Here is a 21,006-nt window from a genome sequence, read left to right on the forward strand (position 1 = left end):
AATGAGACGTTGACTCAAACACTTCCTCTTATGTGCAGACCTGCTCCTCCTCTTTCTGGTTACAAAAAAGAACAAGACTACATTCAGTGTGTGTGACAACGATCAGCCTCTTACAGAGCAAAGATTATCGTCATTGTAAACAAAGACTGAAAGCACTGCTGAACAGAAACACTCACACTGTTAGAATAAAAGCACAATAAAAAAGGGTGAAGAAGCTTCTTGAATGAGAGATGAAACGTCGTCAAGCAACTCAAAGAAGTCCAGACGTTGGTTTTCCAAGCTCCTTCGACTACAGTGACCTGGATGACTGAGAACCTTCACAGACAATAAAACAGTTTGTTCTATTCAATCATAAATAAACAGAATAAATAAACAGGCATTAATCCTAATAACACCAGCTTTAACAATGGCCCAGGCAGCCATTGGATTATAATAAAAGTAGACTGATACATACATACATACAATAGGGACTATTGATTTTGCACTTACGGTGGTAAATGAAATCCTCTGTACACACATGAAGATGAGCCGATCAGAGCTGATTATCTGAATTCAGATCAGCATTTTGTAAAATATTCACAGAGCTAACATTTGTGTCCATGAACATCAACCATTACACTGTTTACATGTCTCATTCATGTCCCAACATGCCTCATTCATCCATTCATGCAAACACAAACTTTCATGTTTTTATGTAACTGTTGTCATTTTGTTTGTGAATGTAAAGCCCAACAAGGGTTGAACATTAGCAGCAGCTACAAACTGTGTGCTGCAGGTCAGTTTCATGCTCCATGTTGGAAATATGTTCAACTGCATTGTCTCTTTTTATATAAAGAAATACTTTCAGCTTGACTGTGGACCACATTTAAAGGTTTATGGGGACATGAGGTCTGTGTGAAGAGGAACTGAAGCTGCTCTCTAGTTCAAACTAAAGCTAATAAAATTTATTTATATTGCTTTTCACAGATGAAAATAAAATCACAAAATGCTTCCCAATACAAAGAATGAGAATACAACATATAACAATGTCACAATAAAATACAACATAAAAACAACAAGTGAGTTGAAAACTTGTCTATATAAAAATGTCTTCAGCTGTTTTTAAAAAGAATCTGAGCATAAAAACAGAGAATCCCACAAATGTTGTGCCGCTGCCTGAAAGGCCGAATCACCACCAGCTTTAAATGGAGTGCGTGGGGCCACCAGCAGACTCTGACCTGATGACCTTAGAGCTCGGGAAGATGAATGTGGTTTCAGCAGGCCAGATAAATATTGGGGAGCTTGACCCTAAAGGTTAGAAATAAAATTTTAAAATGAAACCTAAAACCAGTGAATAGAATCCAAAACTGAGATCTTCTCTTGGAGCCTGTTAAGAGTCTTGCTGCAGCATTCTGCACAGTCTGAAGACGATTTAAGGCTGATTTGTTAAAACAAGTAAAAACATTGTTACAGTAGTCTAAATGGGGAGGAAATAAAAGCATGAATAATCATTTCCATTTCAGACTTTGACACCATTAGTCCGAGTTTTGAAATATTCCTTAGATGATAAAAACAGTTCTGGACTAGCTGCTCGAACAACATCGAGATGTCTGTTAGATTTGTGTTCTCATGAGTAAATATATTAATTTATCTTATGTTGTAAAAGACGTTTTCTGATTGTCATTTTATTTTGGAAATGATTTTATTTTGGTGATTATAGGTGACTTCACTTCCTGCTCTGTATGTTGTGAAGCGCAAACTGCTAAAATGAATGTATGGTTTTCCCTCTGGTGTTGCTGTCAATAAAAGAAACGGGAAAAGTACGCAACAAACCAAGTGTGTGCAAAAGAAGAAAACTCTTCGAGCTCAACAGGTTATGGGCCCAGACGTGACACAACAGGAGGAAGATGGCAGAGGTTAGTGTTCAACGGAGACGAAAACAGTTACGAACTTTGGGAGGCAAAGTTTCTCGGCCACATGCGGATCATTGGTCTAAAGGACACTATATTATCAACCACTAACCCAGATGCAGAGAAGAATGCTGAATGTTACGCTGAACTGATTCAGTTTCTCGATGATAAAAGCCTTTCACTGGTAATGAGAGATGCGACTGACGACGGAAGAAAAGCTTTAAAAATACTACGTGACCACTACGATAGTAAAGGCAAGCCCAGAATCATCGCACTGTACACAGAGCTGACATCTTTACAGAAGAAACCAGATGAGACAGTGACAGATTATATTATCCGAGCTGAAAAAGCAGTGACCTCCCTAAGAAATGCAAAAGAAGTCATCAGTGATGGACTTATTATCGCTATGATTTTAAAGGGGCTTCCTGAAGCTTACAAGCCATTTGTTATTCACACAACTCAAAGCAGTGAAGATTTAACGTTCACACAATTTAAAAGCAACCTACAAAGTTACGAGGAAACACAGAAATTTGATAACAAAGTGAAAGCGGATAATGTGATGAAGGTTGATTTAACATCAATCACGTGTCATGGATGCGGAAACCGAGGACATTTTGTAAAAGATTGTCGCCAAAAGGGAACACCTAAGTGGTGTAGCTACCATAGAAGCTCGACACACAGTGATGAGACATGTAGAAGAAAAACCAAGTACAGCGAGAGAAGAAAGAAGAGCAGACTTTTGTATTTAAAATTAGTCAAAGACTTCTGCCTACTGACATAATAAGAGAAGGACTAATGGTGGACTGTGGTGCTACTTCACACATCATTACAGAGAAGAACAAGTTCGTAAAGTTTGATGAGACTTTTGATCCTGAGAAACACTACATGGAGCTCACTGATGGATCCAGGACAAACAACGTCGCACTCAAGAGGGGAGATGCCAACGTCTCTCTACGGGACATACAAGGACACTGTACCACCATCACACTGAGAGATGCTCTGTTCATCCCATCCTAGCCTCAGAGCATATATTCAGTGAAGGCAGCTACAACCTTTGGAGCACAGGTGGTGTTCAAGAAGGGACAGAATGAGCTAGTGAACAAAGATGGGACAGTCTTCTCCATCGAAGAATACAACAGACTCTACTATTTGAAAACGGTAAACAATGAAACATCATTCAATGGTAAATGGCCTGTATTTGTATAGCGCTTTACTAGTCCCTAAGGACCCCAAAGCGCTTTACACATCCAGTCATCCATCCATTCACACACTGGTGATGGCAAGCTACATTGCAGCCACAGCCACCCTGGGGCGCACTGACAGAGGCGAGGCTGCTGGACACTGGCGCCACCGGGCCCTCTGACCACCACCAGTAGGCAATGGGTGAAGTGTCTTGCCCAAGGACACAACGACCAAGACTGTCCAAGACACACAGGCTCGAACCGGCAACCTTCCGATTACAAGGCGAACTCCCAATTCTTGAGCCACGATCGCCCCAATGACACGATGTCCTGTGACACTGTTAATCTGACTTGTGATGTATAAACATGGCATGAAATTTTAGGACATTGTAATGTTAGTGATGTGTTAAAGCTACCTGATGTTGTAGATGGCCTTAAAATCACAGGCAGTGGCATGTTAGATTGTAATGTGTACACAGAAGGGAAATTCACTAACAACAGAAACAGATAAAGTGACCCAAAAGTGAGTGAGCCATTAGAGTTGGTGCACACTGATCTAGCCGGCCTCATTAAACCAAGTGGCCAAAGTGGTCATAAATACGCTATATTATTCACAGATGATTTTTCAGGGGCAGTGTCAGTTTACTTTCTAAAACAGAAAAGTGACACCACAGAGGCCACAGCAAAGTTTCTAGCTGACTGTGCTCCATATGGCAGTGTTAAGTGCATTAGATCGGACAATGGCACCGAGTTCACAAGCAGTTCTTTCCAGTCTCCTTTAAGGGAAAAGGGCATAAAGCAGGAGGCATTTGTGCCATATTCTCCCCATCAGAATGGCACAGCTGAGAGGTAATGGAGAACTCTCTTTGAAATAGGGAGGTGTCTTTTACTAGAAAAAGGACTGCCAAAAGAATTATGGCCTTATGCCATTCAAAATGCAGAAAACACCTGCAACAGATGCTACAGTAACAGGATTAAAAGTACACCATATCAGATGTTAACAGGGAAAAGACCAGATCTCTCAAATCTGTGGATATTTGGACTGTTATGCATACATACACGATCACAAGAAACTTGATCCCAGATGTGAAAAAGGAATATTTGTGGGTTATAGCAAAAATAGCCCATCATACCTGGTTTATAACCCCCGCACAGGAAAAGTGTCAAAAGACAGGCTGGTGAGATTTATCAAGAAGAACACTGTTGAACAACAGTGTGTCAGTTGCAGGTGGGAAGCAGACCTGGATCAATCTCCACAGGCGGCGGTCGGAGTAAAATAATAGGTTAACATCATTAGAAACACACAGGACGAGTTTTGGCTGAATTGTTTTACAGCTTCACTTCCATGTGTTCCTCATCCCGAAAAGCAAGCTCCAAGGATGTTAACGTCTCCCTGAAAACAAGAAATGCAGATCCAAAAGCAACAACATGGCAGGTCAAGAGACAACAGCAGTATCCTGAGCAGCGAGGGGTCCAGCAGCAACAGCAGTATGTGCAAAAGGCATCAGCAAGGAGAAAACACCATCATCATGACTGGATGGATGGAGATGCGTTTCCAACAAGCTGCAACTTCACTGTGTGTGAATGCAAATTGAGAACACTGTCTGAGTTGGACATTTGTTAAGTTTGGAGTGAAATGGCAATGGAAGAGACAGTGGGATTACACAGGACAAAGCTGAAGACACCTGACTGCAATGGACTGCTGCAAGGGGGGAGACGAGACTACAGTGGAAGGAGGGGGAGGAGACATGGAAGAATGCTGTTGTTTAGTGTGGGAGATCAAATTGGGCTAAGGAACCTGGGGAGAAAAACCGACTGCCTTTGAGTGGAGAATTGAAAAGTGTCTGATACACTGCAAGGAGGAGAGGCACACAAAAATCACACACACAAACAGAAAATGCATTAATCCTATTAAGACGTATACACATGCAATGAAGACCAGATAACATCTTAAGCATGCGTTTCTGTTTTATCATCTTGTCCAGTTCACTTAGTGGGATGAGAGGTGATATGTAAACTAGTGGACTCGTATTATATTAGGAAAGATGATTGAATGATAGCAGGTGTAAACAGAATGCTGTAGAGAGGGTTTAAAATGAGTGGGACTAATAGATTCTGGGTTCTGATGTGTGGGGGAGGTTTTACCATGACACACACCTGGTTACATGGGAAGAAACTCATTGGTCGTGTCCAAATTCATGGGCTGCATCCTCCTGAGGCCGCATTTGTAGACCGATTACGTCACAGCGACGCGCCGAAGGATGTCCAAATTCGTAGACTCCGAATGCAGCCGACAAATGCGTCCTCCTTTTCCCCGAATTTGAAGGATGGGTCGGGTGTGTCCTTCGTGGCCTACCATATCCCAGAATTCATAGCGCGGCCCAGCCAAACTCCAGTTTCCAACAATGGCGGCCGCTACTAAGTTTTAAAATTACTCTTACTAATCTTTCTGGGTCACAAAATAAACTTTTAACATATTTTCAGGCAAGAAAGTAGCTGTGTAAACATCAAATATCTGCTCGGTTTATCAAGATATCGCATATTTGCAAAAGTGCTTCGACGTTTTCGGAGACGTCTGCTACCCACCAGCTCGATAGCTAGCCGGGAGCTCGAGGGTTACGGATGCTGCCGAGAACGGCACATCATTTTCAGATCACCGCGGACTTTCGCTACTCGGGTTAAACGTAATATATAAGTCACTTAGACAACCTAAAAATGTTATTGTTCGGCTTTTTTCAGAGTTTTGTTTGTTCGTGAGTAAATTGGTTTGGCTGAGATTAAAGTTATTAGATTAGATTGGATAAAATAAAACTTTATTAATCCCCCGGGTGGGTTCCTCCTTGGTTTTCACACAGCTGACTAAACGTCAAATAGAAAACTGATTAAACAGAAGCATGAGACGGTCGAGAATTTACGCCAGTGTCCTGTTATATTTTAGATAGCAAGGAGCAGACGGCTGAGTTTATTAAACTCCACCGAGACAGCGGTGACGCTAATCAGAAGGCTAGACCGTCCAATTTCCCCAGCCGTTTACTTCCGGCCTACCCGACCTTCTGAGGACCCGGCCCACGTAGACCGCGAAGGCCGGGTCCTCAGGAGGATGCAGCCCATGAATTTGGACACGACCCCTATCTAATAGAACAACAGTGTTATGTGGTGTGTGTGGCTGATGGATGAATGTTTTGGGGATTTATCTGGCTGATGCATTTTATTTTGTTACCAAGTTGAACCTGCCAATTAGTTTTGGTTTGAATTACCCTTCTAAGATGAAGAGCATGCTTAGATATGTCCTAACTAGGCCTTCCTGTTTGTTTGTTTTTTTACTTTCACAGTGCACTGAAAGTTTCTTTTGGTCATGCAACATGCAGCACCTGTACATAAAAGGCCAAAGCAGACTGTACTTCCTCAAGAAGCTGAGGTCCTTCAACATCTGCAGGAAGCTCCTGAGGATGTTTTATCAGTCGGTGGTTGCAGGAGTACTGTTCTATGCTGTGGTGTGCTGGGGGAGCAGCACAGCAAAGGACTCATCCAGGCTGGAAAAACGAATCAGGAAGGCTGGCTCTGTGGTCGGCATGAAGCTGGACACTTTGGTGACAGTGGCAGAGAAAAGGACATTAAAGAAACTGCTGGACATTATGGAAAATGCTGGGCATCCTCTGCACATGCTCGTAAGTAATCAGAGGAGCCTATTCAGCGACAGGTTGCTTCTCTCAAAGTCAAGAACCAACAGGCTTAAAAACTCCTTTGTCCCACACGCCATCAAACTGTTTAACTCCTCGTTGGAGGGGAGAGGGAGGGGAGACAGGAGGACAAAGGAGAGTGGGAACAACTGAGCTGTAGTGCCTTTTCACTGTGCAATATTTGCAATATTTTTTTATATTTGACCTTTTTTGTGGGGCAAATAATATTGACACCAGTCATTTTATGTTTTTCTGAAATTATTCTGTTGTTGTCTACAAAATATTAAAAAAAATTAAGCTATAGGGAAATCCTCTGGTTGAAAATCCTGTTTAAAAAAAGCACTTGGGACAATTGTGGTGGAGACAGCTTTTGTTATAATATCAATAATATTTATATGAATATGGGATACTGTTACATGTTTGCATAGACTTTTGTGGAATATGGAGACACTCCTGGCATTATATGAGCAAAGTGAAACTCATTTTTTAGGGTTCGTGGAGATGAGTGTGAAGATCCAAACAATCCCTGTCAGTGATGGAGAAGCTTTGATGAAAAAATTTGGTAAAAAGTTCACCAGCATGAAGGAAATGAAGTTCTCAAACTTTCCTTAGGAGGACCCCAGCACGCCTGCTTAAAGAAAAGTAAGTGTGCTGATGTGAATGCTTGCAGTGACTGCTGTATAGAGGCCATCCTGCTACACATGAAACATATCAGTGTCATAAATGTTAGTTTAGTCACATGTTTGTTTATTATCCTTATTGTTTTATCTGGGACTGTTTGCAAACATCTCAGAGAGAGGAGACACCAGCATCTGAACAGAGACTCAAACCAGCAAGCTGCAGGTCCCTGCTTGGCTACTCCAGTTTTCTCCTCACTCATGTTGCCCACCAGTGATTTCTAGCTGCCCACCACACAGCAGGCTAGAATATGCACTGAGCCTCAGCACCATGGTTGCAATACTTGGACATGTTTTCTTTATTAAATAATGAACCAGACCCCAAAAAGTAAACAGCAACGGGAGGAGCATTTGGTGATGCAGCACCTGACATTCCTGACCATGTGGGCGGAGCATGCATGGAATGTTTCGTAGAACTGCGCAACACAAGCACTTAGTTACAGCATTTTTCATTTTATCCAGACACAGCTAGAGACACATCTACAGCAGCATCTCTGTGCAGGACAGACGACAGTTGAAGAAAAAAACACATCGAAAACTTCACTTCTCTACAATACGTTGGTTCCTTTGTTTAAAAGGCCAAAATGAATCAAGGGAGATCGAGAAGAGGATTGGTGAGTGCGTCACCATACAGTACAGTACAGTCTGAGCTGATTAACCTACGAGAAGAATTTCAAATAATACAGGCTGAAAATTTCAAATTAAAAGAAAAGGCAGAAAAATCAAGAGGAGAAGCTAAAAATTCAAAGTTTGAAACTGAAGTAGTATTGAAGGAATTACTGCATGTGGGTCTAAAACTTAAAGGAGAGAAGATGGGAAAACAACAAGCAGAAAATGAGAATGAAAACATCAAGAAAGAACTGTTGGAAGCTCAAAAAGCATTGCAGGAAGAGAAAACCACAGCACAAGAAGCTAAAAATAAATATCAAACTGCAAAGAAGGAGGCAGAAAATGTGATGCAGGAATTACAGGAGGTGCAGGAAGCTTTTGAAAAGGAAAAAAGGAAAATGCAGTTGGCAACACAAGAAGCTGAAAATGTAACGGCTGTAGCCAAAATACTAAGGAAGGAATTACTGCATGTAACGCAACAACTTGAAGAGGAGAAAAAACGTAAACATGAGGCAGAAAATGAGATTGAAAATATGAAGAAAGAATTATTGGAAGCTCAAAAAGTGTTGGAGGAAGAGAAAATTAAAATACAGGAAGCAAAGAAAGAAATGGAAAATACAAAGAGTTACACTCAAAACATGAAGAAGAAGTTGCTGGAAACAGAGGAAGCAATAGAAAAAGAGACACATGGAAAATGGGAGGCAAAACAGGAAAGTGAAACTCTGAAGAAGGAATTGATGAAAGTGCAAGAAGAACTTGCAGAAGAGAAAATTGAGGTGAAGGTATTCAAGAAAGAAACGACAGCCTCTGAGGTGACCAAGAAAGACTGCAAAGATGCACTTAAAGAAATACAAAAGCACAAAAAGGAAGCTAAAGAGCTCCTCAAACAGAAAGTCAAACTGGCCAAACAGCAGCTGAAAGAAAAATTTAAAGACGCCGAGGAGCAGCTAAACAAAACCTTAAAAGAGCTGAAGGCAAAAGAAAAAGAAAAGAAAGCCGAGGACAGGAGGGGATTCTGGAGCAGACTGCTGAGAAAGAACTGACCCAGCAGCATCAAGTTTAAGGAGATCAATAGATCAACCTTTCTTTCACAAAAATCCTCCAAACTTTATTTGGGACGTTTGTTTGTTTTTAAAAACACTATTCTGAATACATGTACTGAAATACACAAATAAAATTGCCATAACTTGACCTCATGTTGCCTGCTTCTTTTCTTGTGTGTCTGTGGATGTAAAACAGTAACACACTTTCTGCTCTGTGTGTTTTTAATTGTAAATAAATGCAATATATCTTCATTTTAAAAACTTCTGCTCTAAATCTTTTTTTTAGCAAAATGCTTTTTTTTGCCCCTTCCTGATTTCTTATGTTTTAACATGTTTGTTACATTTACATGTTTCCGATTTCAAGTGTTAACACAGATGGTCAGAGACAGAGGTTTGGACAGCTCTTTCCCTTTATTTGTATTTATTCAGGTTATTTTTATACTCAAAAATCCATCCACAAGCTTCAACGCGTCCAGAACTCTGCTGCCTGTATCATCACCAGGACCCCTTCTATCCACCACATTACTCCTGTTCTGCAGAGGCTTCATTGGCTCCCGGTCAAATATCGTATCAATTTCAAAATACTCTTGTACACATTTTAGCCTATCCTTACGGCTAGTGTTTCCGGTTGGGGAGTTGGAGAGCGGGGATCGATTCCCCAGCGTGGTAGCACATTCAGTTTTTCTTAATTCATTTTCTAATCACATATTGTCAACACGTGAACATTCCCAAGTGTGTTTTGGCGTCTCAGCCGTGTGTTTTACAACTCCCACTTTTGCTGGCGGCCAGGCCGCAGCGTTAGCTTTAGCCTAGCCTGCCGGCTAGTGTTTCCGGTTCACTAAAGACTATTTATCAATATAAGTAAAGACATTACACATAAAAAACACACAGAAACATTGGAAATCAGTTTTTGGCCAACAATGACTTTTTGGCACAACACTGGACGTAAAACGTATGATCCTTCACATCTGGAGTGTGAAGGTGCAGACACAAATTCAGACATCCCTGGGATGTTTAAGAGTTTAGAATTTCTCTGGTTCATTAGCTTTAGTCAGATAAGTCAGTAATCACTCAAGATTAGTTCCCAAGTCCTCCTGAATTCAAAGAAATATTCAGGGGATTCGGTGCTGTGCTTTTCCACAGGTGAACTCAGGTGAAATGAAAGAAGTAGTGGATGCCCTCCTCCTCACAATGATAACTCAGAAAAGCTCCTTGGAGTAAGGAGATCAGGCTCAGAAGTGGGTTTTTTTCTGAGAATGTATATCTGTATTTATAAATGACATACTAAGGATGAGTAATGAGGAAAAGAATGAGAATTAAGCAGTGACCAATGACACGTTTAACAATGTGTCATTGTTATCCACTATTCTATGGATGTTTATGAGTACAAGATCCTTTTTTCTATCAAGTAACCTAAAAAATGACTGACTGCACCTTTAAAAATACTAACTTAAATAAACCAAGATAACCCAGCAGTCCATAGGAAATAATGTGTGCACTATGTCACTAAATTTATTGTCACTGCAAATGTAGAAGTAAACATAAATGAACCAAAGAGGAAGTGACATGACGTTGAAGACAGATGTGATCAGGTGGAAAGTGCAGAAAGCTGACTGATGTCGATCTGTGGCTGCATTAAATGTTGGCCTGTCCTGTATTAGGCATTCAGGATTTTCTTTGATGGCCATTTAGCTCTTATGGCATGAACTTGCTCAGTGCATTATTATTTGCTTTTCTACAGTCTGATATTTGTTTACTAATTGATCGATAAAGTGGTGGGTGGGTTCTTTTACATTTTGAGAGAAGCCAATTGAGTCTAATAACAGATTAAATGCCATGTTGAGGCTGTCATTCTTAGCATCTACATGGATGTTAAAATCAACCACAATAATTATTTTATCTGAGCTGAGCACTAAATCAGATAAAAAGTCTGAGAAATCAGAGAGAAACTCTGTGTAAGGCCCAGGTGGACGATAGATGATAACAAGTAAGACTGGTGTCTGAGTTTTACAGCTGGGGTGGACAAGGCTAAGCATCAGGCTTTCAAATGAATTAAAAGTCTGTCTCGGTCTTTCGTTAATTAAGAGGCTGGTGTGAAGAATTGCTGCCACACCGCCCCCTCAGCCTGTGCTTCGAGATTTCTGGTAGTTAGAATGACTCGGGGGTGTTGATTCGTTTAAACGAACATAATCATCCAGCTGCAACCAGGTTTCTGTAAGGCAGAGTAAATCGATTTGTTGATCAATTTTTGAGTCATGTACTAACAGAGACTTGGAGGAGAGAAACCTAATATTTAATAATCCACATTTCACTGTTTTACTCTTTGGTTCAGATGTGGATACTGTATTGTTCTTTCTTTGTGAGTTTTTATGTTTAAGTTGTTTGTTGCTGGTTTTTAGTTTGTTTTTTGTCTGTTTGGGAGCTGACACAGTCTCTATGGAGATGGGTTATTTTTTTTTGGGGGGGGGTAGCAGGAGGAGAGAAGCTGCAGAGAGGCGTGTAAGACTGCAACTCTGCTTCCTGGTCCCAACTCTGGATAGTCATATTCTGGGGGGTTTAATAAATTTGTCCATATTTCTAGAAATGACAGCTGCTCCATCCAAAGTGGGATGGATGCCGTCTCTCCTAACAAGACCAGGTTTCCTCCAGAAGGTTTGCCAATTATCTATGAAGCCCACATCGTTTCTGGGACACCACTCAGACAGCCAGCAATTTAAGGAGAACATGCGGCTAAACATGTCACTCCTGGTCTGATTGGGGAGGGGACCAGAGAAAACTACAGAGTCCGACATTGTTTTGGCAAAGTTGCACACCGATTCAATATTGATTTTAGTGACCTCCGATTGGCGTAACCGGGTGTCATTACTGCCGACGTGAATTATGATTTTACTGAATTTACGTTTACCCTTAGCCAGCAGTTTTAAATTTCCTTCAATGTCGCCTGCTCTGGCCCCTGGAAGACAATTGACTATAGTTGCAGGTGTCTCTAGCTTCACATGTCTGAGAACAGAATCACCAATTACCAGAGTTTGACCCCCGGCAGGTGTGTCGCCAAGTGGGGAAAACGGTTAGACACATGAACAGGTTGGTGGTGTACCTGGGGCTTCTGTTTAGAACTATGCTTCCTCCTCACCGTCACCCAGCCGCCCTCTTTCCCCAGCTGCTTGGGGTCTGCCGGGGAACAGCTACAGGGGCCTGGCTAGCTACGGGTGAATGAAGGGTGCGAAGCAGAGTCTCCAGTTCATTAATCCTGGCCTCCAGAGCTACTAATATGCTACATTTGTTACAAGTATCATTACCGCTAAAGGTGGCCGAGGAGTAACTAAACATCTGACACAATGAGCAGGAAAGTGCAGGAGGGACAGGCGAAGTAGCCATGCTGCTAGCGAGTCGGCTACGAGCTAAGCTAGCGTAACCGTACAGACACAGTGAGTGAATACTTTGGCTATAAATTAGGTAGTGAGTACACAGAAAGTGTCCTTCGAATGAAGTACGTGAAGATTATACTATGAGAAAAGAATGTATTTTAAAGTTGTTAATTAAATTGCTAAGCAGATAAGCTACTCAGAAACACCCCTGTGTTTGAGCAGGAACAGGAAGTTACTCTACCGCAGAGCGAGCGAACACCAAGTGCTGAAGATGAACTGTAGTGTCACTCAAAAGGCAGGCTGAAAAGTGAAGAGGGACAGAGGACAAAATCTGTCCCTCTTCAAGACTCCCTTAGTCTTGCCAACAGACTTTACATCGGTATTAAAAATAAATAACACAAAAACAGTAAAACTGAAAAAATAAACTAAAATTAAATATAATCATTTTACAGTTTTATTTATTTACAGTTCATAACAAGAGACAAGGCACCATTTCTCTCCTTTGTGTTCCAGTCATCACAGCAGATTAAACTTTTAAAATATTTGCAAATAGTATAAAGAAATATATAAAGAAGTAAAACAGTAATCTTATTAATACTTAGAAATACTAAAATTTGTCAGCAAAAACTGCTGCCATCTGAACCGAAACGTTACAAACCAGCTTACCCACAATGTGTGTATTTTTCTATGCTGGCTACTTAAATTGGCATCTAACAAGCTATTTGCTTTAATCTTTTATTAGACAAAGGCTGACTGGTTAGTTCAAGCTTCAACTGCATCCAAAGGACTGAAAATATTTTAACACAGTGACTGAACTTGATTGAAGTCTCCGTAGTTTGTTGAATCTGTTTCGAGTGACTTATTTTCACAATTCCAGGAATTTTTAAAAGGCACCAAAAAGCATTACAACGCTGAGCTCGAGTCTGTGGACTTCAAAGGAAATGCAGAGGAGGCCAGGGCCCACATCAACAGCTGGGTGGAGAAGCAGACACAAGGTAAGCATAATGTAACTTTAAATGATCTCCACTGTAAATCCTTGGGGATCAGTTGTGTTGTGTTCAGTTGAGACATTATTACCGGATTGTCCACCGTCCACATTATTTTCTGTTTCCAGTTCTTCCAGTCTAATTTCTATTCAGTATTAAGCAGCATTATCTCTGGGTTTTACTGTTTGGTTTCATGCTCTTAATAAAACCATCACAGCAGTATGTTGCTGTAAATAGCAGGCCAATTTTTCTATTCTTATTATATTATGTGTGATGTGATGGGTACTTCTACTTTGATCACTTGTGTCTTTAACATATTTTTATTTTTCAGGCCCATTTAGGATTGGCTGCTATTGATTCTATATCTTTATATTATCTTAAGTGCAGCAGGAAATTCATTCATTGTTTTTATAAATCTATCATCTATAATCATAGGATACAAGGACTTTCCATGAGGGTTATAGGACTGTGGTGCCACCTGCTGGAAATGAGACAATCTTAATCCCAATTGAAAGAAGACATTATTTTTGTTCCGTGTTATACTGATCATAAAGCTTTTTTCCCCCTTTTTAAAATAAAAACCATCTTGCTGTTGCCCTGTTTTCTGATTTTATAGCTGAAGATGTTGTACAGTAACTAGTGCATCTTTGGTAATAGTTAATAGTTTTCATAAATTCTTTTTACCAGATAAAATCAAGGACTTGCTAAGCCAGGATGCAGTGGATAGCCTGACGAAGCTGGTTCTCGTGAATGCCATTTACTTCAAGGGCAGCTGGAACACACAGTTTAAGGAGGAGAAGACTGCTGATGCACAGTTTCGACTGAACAAGGTAACAATGCAGAAAGGCAGCATAGGATGTTGCAGTTATACTTTGTTGATCTGTCATACTACAAACGAGCTGTGGATTTTGCTGAAAGAGAACATAAAGCCTGGAGCTCTGAGGGGATAAAATCGTGCTTTTAGGACAATCACTTTCCAACTTTATGCAGTTATGCAAGACTACGAATCTGGGTTCTATCCTTTAACTTAAGGGGCGTCAGCATTTCTTTCGAGGTAGAAAGGGATACTGCTGAAAATGCACTTCTTTTTCATATATTATGTTATCTCAGAGATTAAAGGTGTAGTTAAAACTCTTTACACTTGCAGAAAGGTCAGTCTTACTGGCCCACTTAATACTAAAGTGGGCTGTATGTGGCCCATGATGTAAAAGAGGTTTGATGTTGCTACTCTACATATATATGAAGTTTATGAGCTGAGAAAACTACACCACCTGGAGGAGTTAAGCACAATGTCTATTATGTCTGTTAAAAAAACCCCATCAGCACAAGTTCTCTCAACAGTTGTGGTTAATACTGTACCACACACATAAAACACACATAATGTCATAGTTTGAAACATTTTATTTGACTGCAAAGACAACATAGTCAGTTGGTTCAAAACAGAAGTTGTGCATAAACCGTTTATTATTCATGTAATATCCAATAAGTTCTCAAATAAATCTAAAACAACAGCACATCACAAACTTCGGCTAACAAGAACAAATTGTGTTGTGACGTGTGCTCTACATCCAAATCCACTCAATGGCTGAAATAAAACCATGACAGAAATGTTTGAGATCATTTTGAGACTAAACACAAAAAACATTTCTCTTGTCTCCCCTATTTTTCAGAACGACACTAAGCCGGTGAAGATGATGCACCAGAAAAGTAAATTTCCTTTTGCGACCATTCCTGAGGCCAACTGCAAGGTAACATCCATCACTTTCAGCTTATTACAGGATTTCACCAGCATGATACAAAACTTTTATGACTGTTTTTCTTTTACAAATATCAGCCTATATTTCAAGATTAGGAAGTCAGATCATCTTTGATGGAGTAATAAATAAAAACAATGTTTCTGGACAGATTCTTGAGATGCCGTATAAAGGAAATGACCTCAGCATGCTCATATTCCTGCCTAATGACATAGAAGATGATACCACAGGCTTGGAAAAGGTAAGATGCACTTACCAGTACTTTAAGGAAATGTCCAGTTTCAATCAGACAAGCTAGTGACACTGTATCCACACAGCTGGAGGAGGAGCTGACCAATCAGAACTTTGTGGACTGGACTCGCCCAGACATGATGAGCCCCAACGAGGTTGATGTCAAGCTCCCTCGATTTAAGATGGAGGAGAAGTATGACTTGGAGAAAATCCTGACCAAAATGGGAATGGAGAACGCTTTTGACATCTACAAGAGAGACTTCTGTGGTGAGAAATATTGCACCAATGAGACACACTGAATCAATTATACAGTTATATTGAGAGCACAAAAACTGCAAAACATCTGTGAAAGAAAAAAAACATAACTGATTTCTGGGCTCTTCATCTACTAGGAATGTCTCCAGCAAATGACCTGATAGTGTCCAAAGTTGTCCACAAGGCTTTCGTGGATGTAAATGAAGAAGGAACTGAGGCTGCTGCTGCCACTGGGGTTGACATGGAAGTCCGCTCTATAACGATTCCCGTTGAGTTTGTTGCCGACCATCCCTTCATCTTCTTCATCCGACACAAACCCACCAAGAGCATTCTCTTTCTGGGCTGGTACTGCTCACCTGAGTAAACACGAGCTGACATTGACATGAATTAAACATAAAACATTATATACAGTATAAGATTTTGTAAGGTAAACCTAGTTCATACAAATGAAGTAAAGAAAAGTTATTAAAACAAAACGCGCCTTGCTGTTTATTCTTTCAGTGTCCCACAGTAGCACATTTCCTGCTAGGAAAATGTCAGAAGTCACATCATTTCTGTAAATTGGGAAGTAACTGTAATATATCAAGTCACCTCTGTCTCTTGTTACCAGGACTTTTTTAAATGAATGGTACAACATGGAAAGAGGCCCTACACAAGAGTTTAGGTTTGAGCTCAATATGCGATGATCCTTTCAGCCATGACATTTCTGACATGGGAAACCAGGGAATTTGATTAGAAAATGGTAAAGGATTTTCTTTTCAGTTAGAAACTGGATTTGTGTAACATGGTGGTGAAAACCCCCCAAAGAAACCAGCATATGATCAGTCGCTATATTGCATTTAATACAAACGTCCTTCGTGTATCTTTTGAATACAGAACAGATCATTTCTGATATCTATGAGTAAACCCAACGAGCACGTGTCCCAAAAGACCCCACAGTGTTTTTATCTGGCTTTTCCCTGACAGTTAGTGGACACTGACAGATGTGTGCTGAATATGAAAGGAAACAAAAGAACTAAAGAAGGTTTGCAGGGTTAAAAACAAAAACTACATGAAGGTTATTTCATCCTGCTGTAACTTATGACAGAAGCATCTTTTGTTTGTTTTTTAAATTTATTTACACAAAGACAGATGTTGAAATAACAGGAGTAACAGTTTAGTTCAATTGAAATCAGTCCAATAGTCTATAGTGAAATTATTTATTTTCATAAGTTCGCAAAAGATGGGGGTTGTTGACTGCAATTCAGTGAATGCAACAGGGGAGGACGCCAATTTGGATGGAGGGGAATCAGCAGGACAGATGAGATTTTGTTTAGGAGTAGAGTAGTTGTGTGAATGAGGAGAGCACATTAGACTGCTGAGAGACGGGGAGGTAGTCAAGCACTGACCACATGTCTTCTTGAATTTCAGCAAAACAGATGGGCTCATCTCGGTCTTGAAATAATCCAACTCGGGGTTGAACTGATGCAGTTTGAGAGGCATCTACAGGAGAGGTAGGGGTGGGTGAGGGCTGCTGAGACTGCGCAGTGATGGGGAGGGGGTCAAGCTCTTCCAGCACTGACAGCAGTTCTTCCTCACTGTCTGCGACAAAGGCTTCCTCTGTCTGGAACTGAATTAGAATTAGAATTAGAATTAGAATTCAACTTTATTGTCATTGCACATGCACAGGTACAGGGCAACGAAATGCAGTTTGCATCCATCCAGAAGTGCTTTAGTGATATAGATATATTACAATATATATTAGCAATAATATAGATATGTAAGTATATTACAGAAATGGGTCTATTATGGTATGTTATAATGTACACGGTATGAAGTATGTTGTGAATATTCTATAACTATAGGTATGTACAGGCTGTAGTGAGTACAAGCTATGTACAGGCTATGAACAGGATATAAATATGAAAAACTATACAGAATATGAAATAAATAACTTTACAGAAATCTGAGATATACAGTTATACAGAAATGGGAACTATGCAAGTTGTAAACAGTTGTAGGGTTAAAAATTATCGTATGTACAGAATGATTATTTACAGAGCTATACAGTAGTGCAGTTAAGATAAGTGAGATATGTGGATAATTTCTACAGAGGCTATATAAAGTGCTAGTGGTTGTGAGTGGTGGTTCAGTCCATGTTATTATTGTGTGTTTGAGGGTACAGTTGTCCATTGTGGGTGTGTGTATGTTCAGTCCATGTGTTAACGTGGGTCAGATGTCAGGAGGCAGAGTTCAGGAGTCTGACAGCTGTGGGGAAGAAGCTGTTCCGGTACCTGGTGGTCTTAGTCCGGAGGCTCCTGTAGCGCCTCCCAGAGGGCAGGAGGGTGAAGAGTCCATGTGATGGGTGACTGGGGTCTCTGATGATTTTCCCAGCCCTTTTCAGACACCGCTTCCTGTAGATGTCTTTTATGGCAGGAAGTGGTGCTCCGGCGATGCGCTGGGCAGTTTTCACGACCCTCTGCAACGCCTTCCGGTCCGAGGCAGAGCAGTTCCCGTGCCAGACTGTTATACAGTTGGTCAGGATGCTCTCGATGGTGCAACGATAGAAGTTCACCAGGATGTCTGAGGACAGGTGGTTCTTCCTCAGAGTCCTCAAGAAGAAGAGGCGCTGGTGAGCCTTCTTGACCAGCTTGGAGCAGTTGGTCGTCCAGGTGAGATCCTCGGAGATGTGGACTCCCAGGAACTTGAAGCTGCTCACACGCTCCACAGCCGTCCCCTTAATGTGGATGGGTGGATGTGGGTCAGCATTCCTCCTGTAGTCCACGATGAGCTCCTTGGTCTTCTCGGTGTTAAGCAGCAGGTTGTTTGTGTCGCACCACTCAGCCAGACGATCCACCTCCTCCCTGTAGGCGGCCTCATCGTTGTCACTGATGAGGCCAATCACCGTGGTGTCATCTGCAAACTTAATGATGGTGTTGGAACCATCAGCAGGTCTGCAGTCGTGGGTGAAGAGGGAGTAGAGGAAGGGGCTCATCACACAGCCTTGTGGTACACCGGTGTTCATTGTGATGGTAGATGAGCAGTGGTTATCCAGCCGGACATGTTGGGGGCGGTTGGTCAGGAAGTCCAGTAACCATTTGCAGATGAGGGAACTGATGCCCAGGTCTGTCAGTTTCCTGATGAGTTGTGAGGGGTGGATTGTATTGAACGCTGAACTGAAGTCTATAAACAGCATTCTGGCGTAGGTGTTGTTGTTGTCCAGGTGTGAGAGGACAGAGTGCAGTGCGATGGAGACTGCATCCTCTGTGCTCCTGTTCTGGCGGTATGCGAATTGGTGGGGATCCAGGGTGGGGGGGAGACAGGATTTGAAGTGTGCTAGGACCAGCTGCTCTAAGCACTTAGTGATGATGGGGGTGAGTGCTACTGGGCGGTAGTCATTGAGGCAAGATGGGTTGGAGTTTTTGGGTATCGGGACGATGGAGGTGGATTTGAAGCAGGCCGGTACCACAGCGTGGGCCAAGGACAGGTTGAATATGTCTGTCAGCACTCCTGCAAGCTCCCCAGAACACGCTCTGAGAACACGCACGGAAGGGCTGCAAGGGCTGCAAGGGCTGAAGGGCTGCAACAGGGGAGTACAATGAGGTGTCCTCAGGGAAATTCATGTGAGAGGCAGGGGAGACCTGATTTTCTAGACAGAGAGGTGTGTAGGGTGATGCCTGTGTGTTTGACAGTTGCAAACACACTGGCTGCTGGCGAGGCACGCTGCTATCATCTGGCTTTGTCTGTGGCTGCTCATGTGGCTCTGTCAGAAATGAAGGAGAAGAAGAAGATGGCTGTGACTCAGCTGGCCTCATACGCAAGTTGTTGGCTTGTTGAGCTTCTTCTTCATGTACAGATGCAGATTCTGCAACGCAAACAAAAATACATTAAGTCTTCTTTTTTTCAACACATTTTTGTCTCGTTTTCATCACATTTCTTATGTAAAATGCTGTGATACCAAGAAATCTTCTTTCACCTTTTCTAAGTCTGATTCTCTTCCTCTTCTTGCCCTGAAAACAAACACAGAGTTTTCATTAGCTGATACAAACTCTGTGCAGTGACTGTTTCATCATTCAGTGCAGTGATGCACACATGTATGAACTGCATGTTGGCACTATGGACATACATAGTTTTCTTTGGTCGACCAGGCTGGATGCTCTTTGGCATGATTCCGTTTTTCTGTTTCAGCCTGCTTGAAATATCTGGCTTTCTGGTCGTTTGAAAGCGACTTCCACTGTGGACAGAAGATCATAAGATCACACTGTGAGCACTGCTACTACACATAACTACAGGACAGCTGGGACACATGCAAAAACATGAGCAGACAACATTAACAGATGCATTAATGTATGCAGAGTTACACACTTACCCTCTGTCCCACCACTGCATTTACAGCTGCACTTCCAGGGATGTTGAGTTCAGCAATGACCTTTGGCCTCTGCTCTTTGATATAGAGCATGAAGGCATTTGGCGGCTTCTTGACGTATGGCCCATCTTCATCCTGCTGGGCTGGGCACTTTCTTTTTCTTCAGGAATAAAACACAGAGTAAGAGCACATGTTAGCACTGTGTACAACTGTGAGGAAAGCAGTTCAAAAACATGAGACAAGCTGTAAAACTGAATGAAATCAGGCACCATTAATGGATAATTACAATAATTCCTGCAGACATCTGCAAACAAATGACAGATACTTGCAGATCAGTGAACCAAAGCAGCAGAGCAAACTTACTTTGGAGTGGAGGTGTTAGGTGGAGGAGCAGGAGTGAAATAATCATACATCTGTACACCGTTCCTACACAGATGAAGGGACACAGATATGAGATAACAGGAAGAATTTATGAATATAGAGATGTTCAGCAGCTGTGTTCACTCGAGTGTTTGTGTGTTTTACGTACAGTACTCCACCAGGACGCAGGTTCTGGAGCATGTTATCTGGAATTCTGAGCACATTTGTCTTGAAACACACAAAACACACAACAGGTGATGAGACAAACTGCAATACTATCATCTATCCACTAGGTGGAAGAATTGATCAGTAGAAAGAGGAGATGTGCTTAAAACGACATTCATACATAGATTTATTCTTCTTAGTTAGTCTTAAGAATTATGATTCACTGACAGTGAAGAAGTTTACTGGTCAGCAAAGTTATTTAAGGGTAAAATAGAAGAAAGGTGACAGCAGATTGATTTTACATTCAAACAAAACAGTTTTTCCTTCAGTTGGCCCAATGACTGTATAAAAGATGGACGACGCGACACCGCCTCCTACCATTGTGCAAAAATGAAGCCAAAATATCCCGCTTGTGGAGGCTGCCATCTTGCAAATTTGGAGCCAGAGTCTGCGCAGTAGTGAC

At 41.5% G+C, this 21,006-nt stretch overlaps 2 protein-coding genes across 2 annotated transcripts; one reads left to right on the forward strand and one right to left on the reverse strand.

Annotated features, from left to right (window-relative positions):
• Positions 1 to 14,220: 14,220 nt before the first annotated feature.
• LOC146380018 (leukocyte elastase inhibitor-like) lies at positions 14,221 to 16,037 on the forward strand. The gene is made up of 5 exons (XM_084940357.1): positions 14,221 to 14,263; positions 15,104 to 15,181; positions 15,339 to 15,428; positions 15,505 to 15,685; positions 15,811 to 16,037. The coding sequence occupies exons 2-5, from the start codon at positions 15,125 to 15,127 to the stop codon at positions 16,035 to 16,037; spliced, it is 555 nt and encodes a 184-aa protein (XP_084796483.1). The 5' UTR covers positions 14,221 to 14,263; positions 15,104 to 15,124.
• Positions 16,038 to 16,985: 948 nt separating this feature from the next.
• LOC146380019 (uncharacterized) lies at positions 16,986 to 20,452 on the reverse strand. The gene is made up of 6 exons (XM_084939915.1): positions 20,382 to 20,452; positions 20,022 to 20,178; positions 19,779 to 19,886; positions 19,629 to 19,662; positions 19,357 to 19,517; positions 16,986 to 17,282 (listed from the first exon to the last, which is right to left on the reverse strand). Exons 1-6 carry the CDS (start codon positions 20,429 to 20,431, stop codon positions 16,986 to 16,988), a joined length of 807 nt encoding a protein of 268 aa, XP_084796041.1. The 5' UTR covers positions 20,432 to 20,452.
• Between the last annotated feature and the right edge of the window lie 554 nt (positions 20,453 to 21,006).

This window comes from Perissodus microlepis, chromosome 9 (assembly GCF_051167445.1).
Source record: "Perissodus microlepis isolate ML-2025 ecotype Zambia chromosome 9, ASM5116744v1, whole genome shotgun sequence".
Classification (NCBI taxonomy): Eukaryota; Metazoa; Chordata; class Actinopteri; order Cichliformes; family Cichlidae; genus Perissodus; species Perissodus microlepis.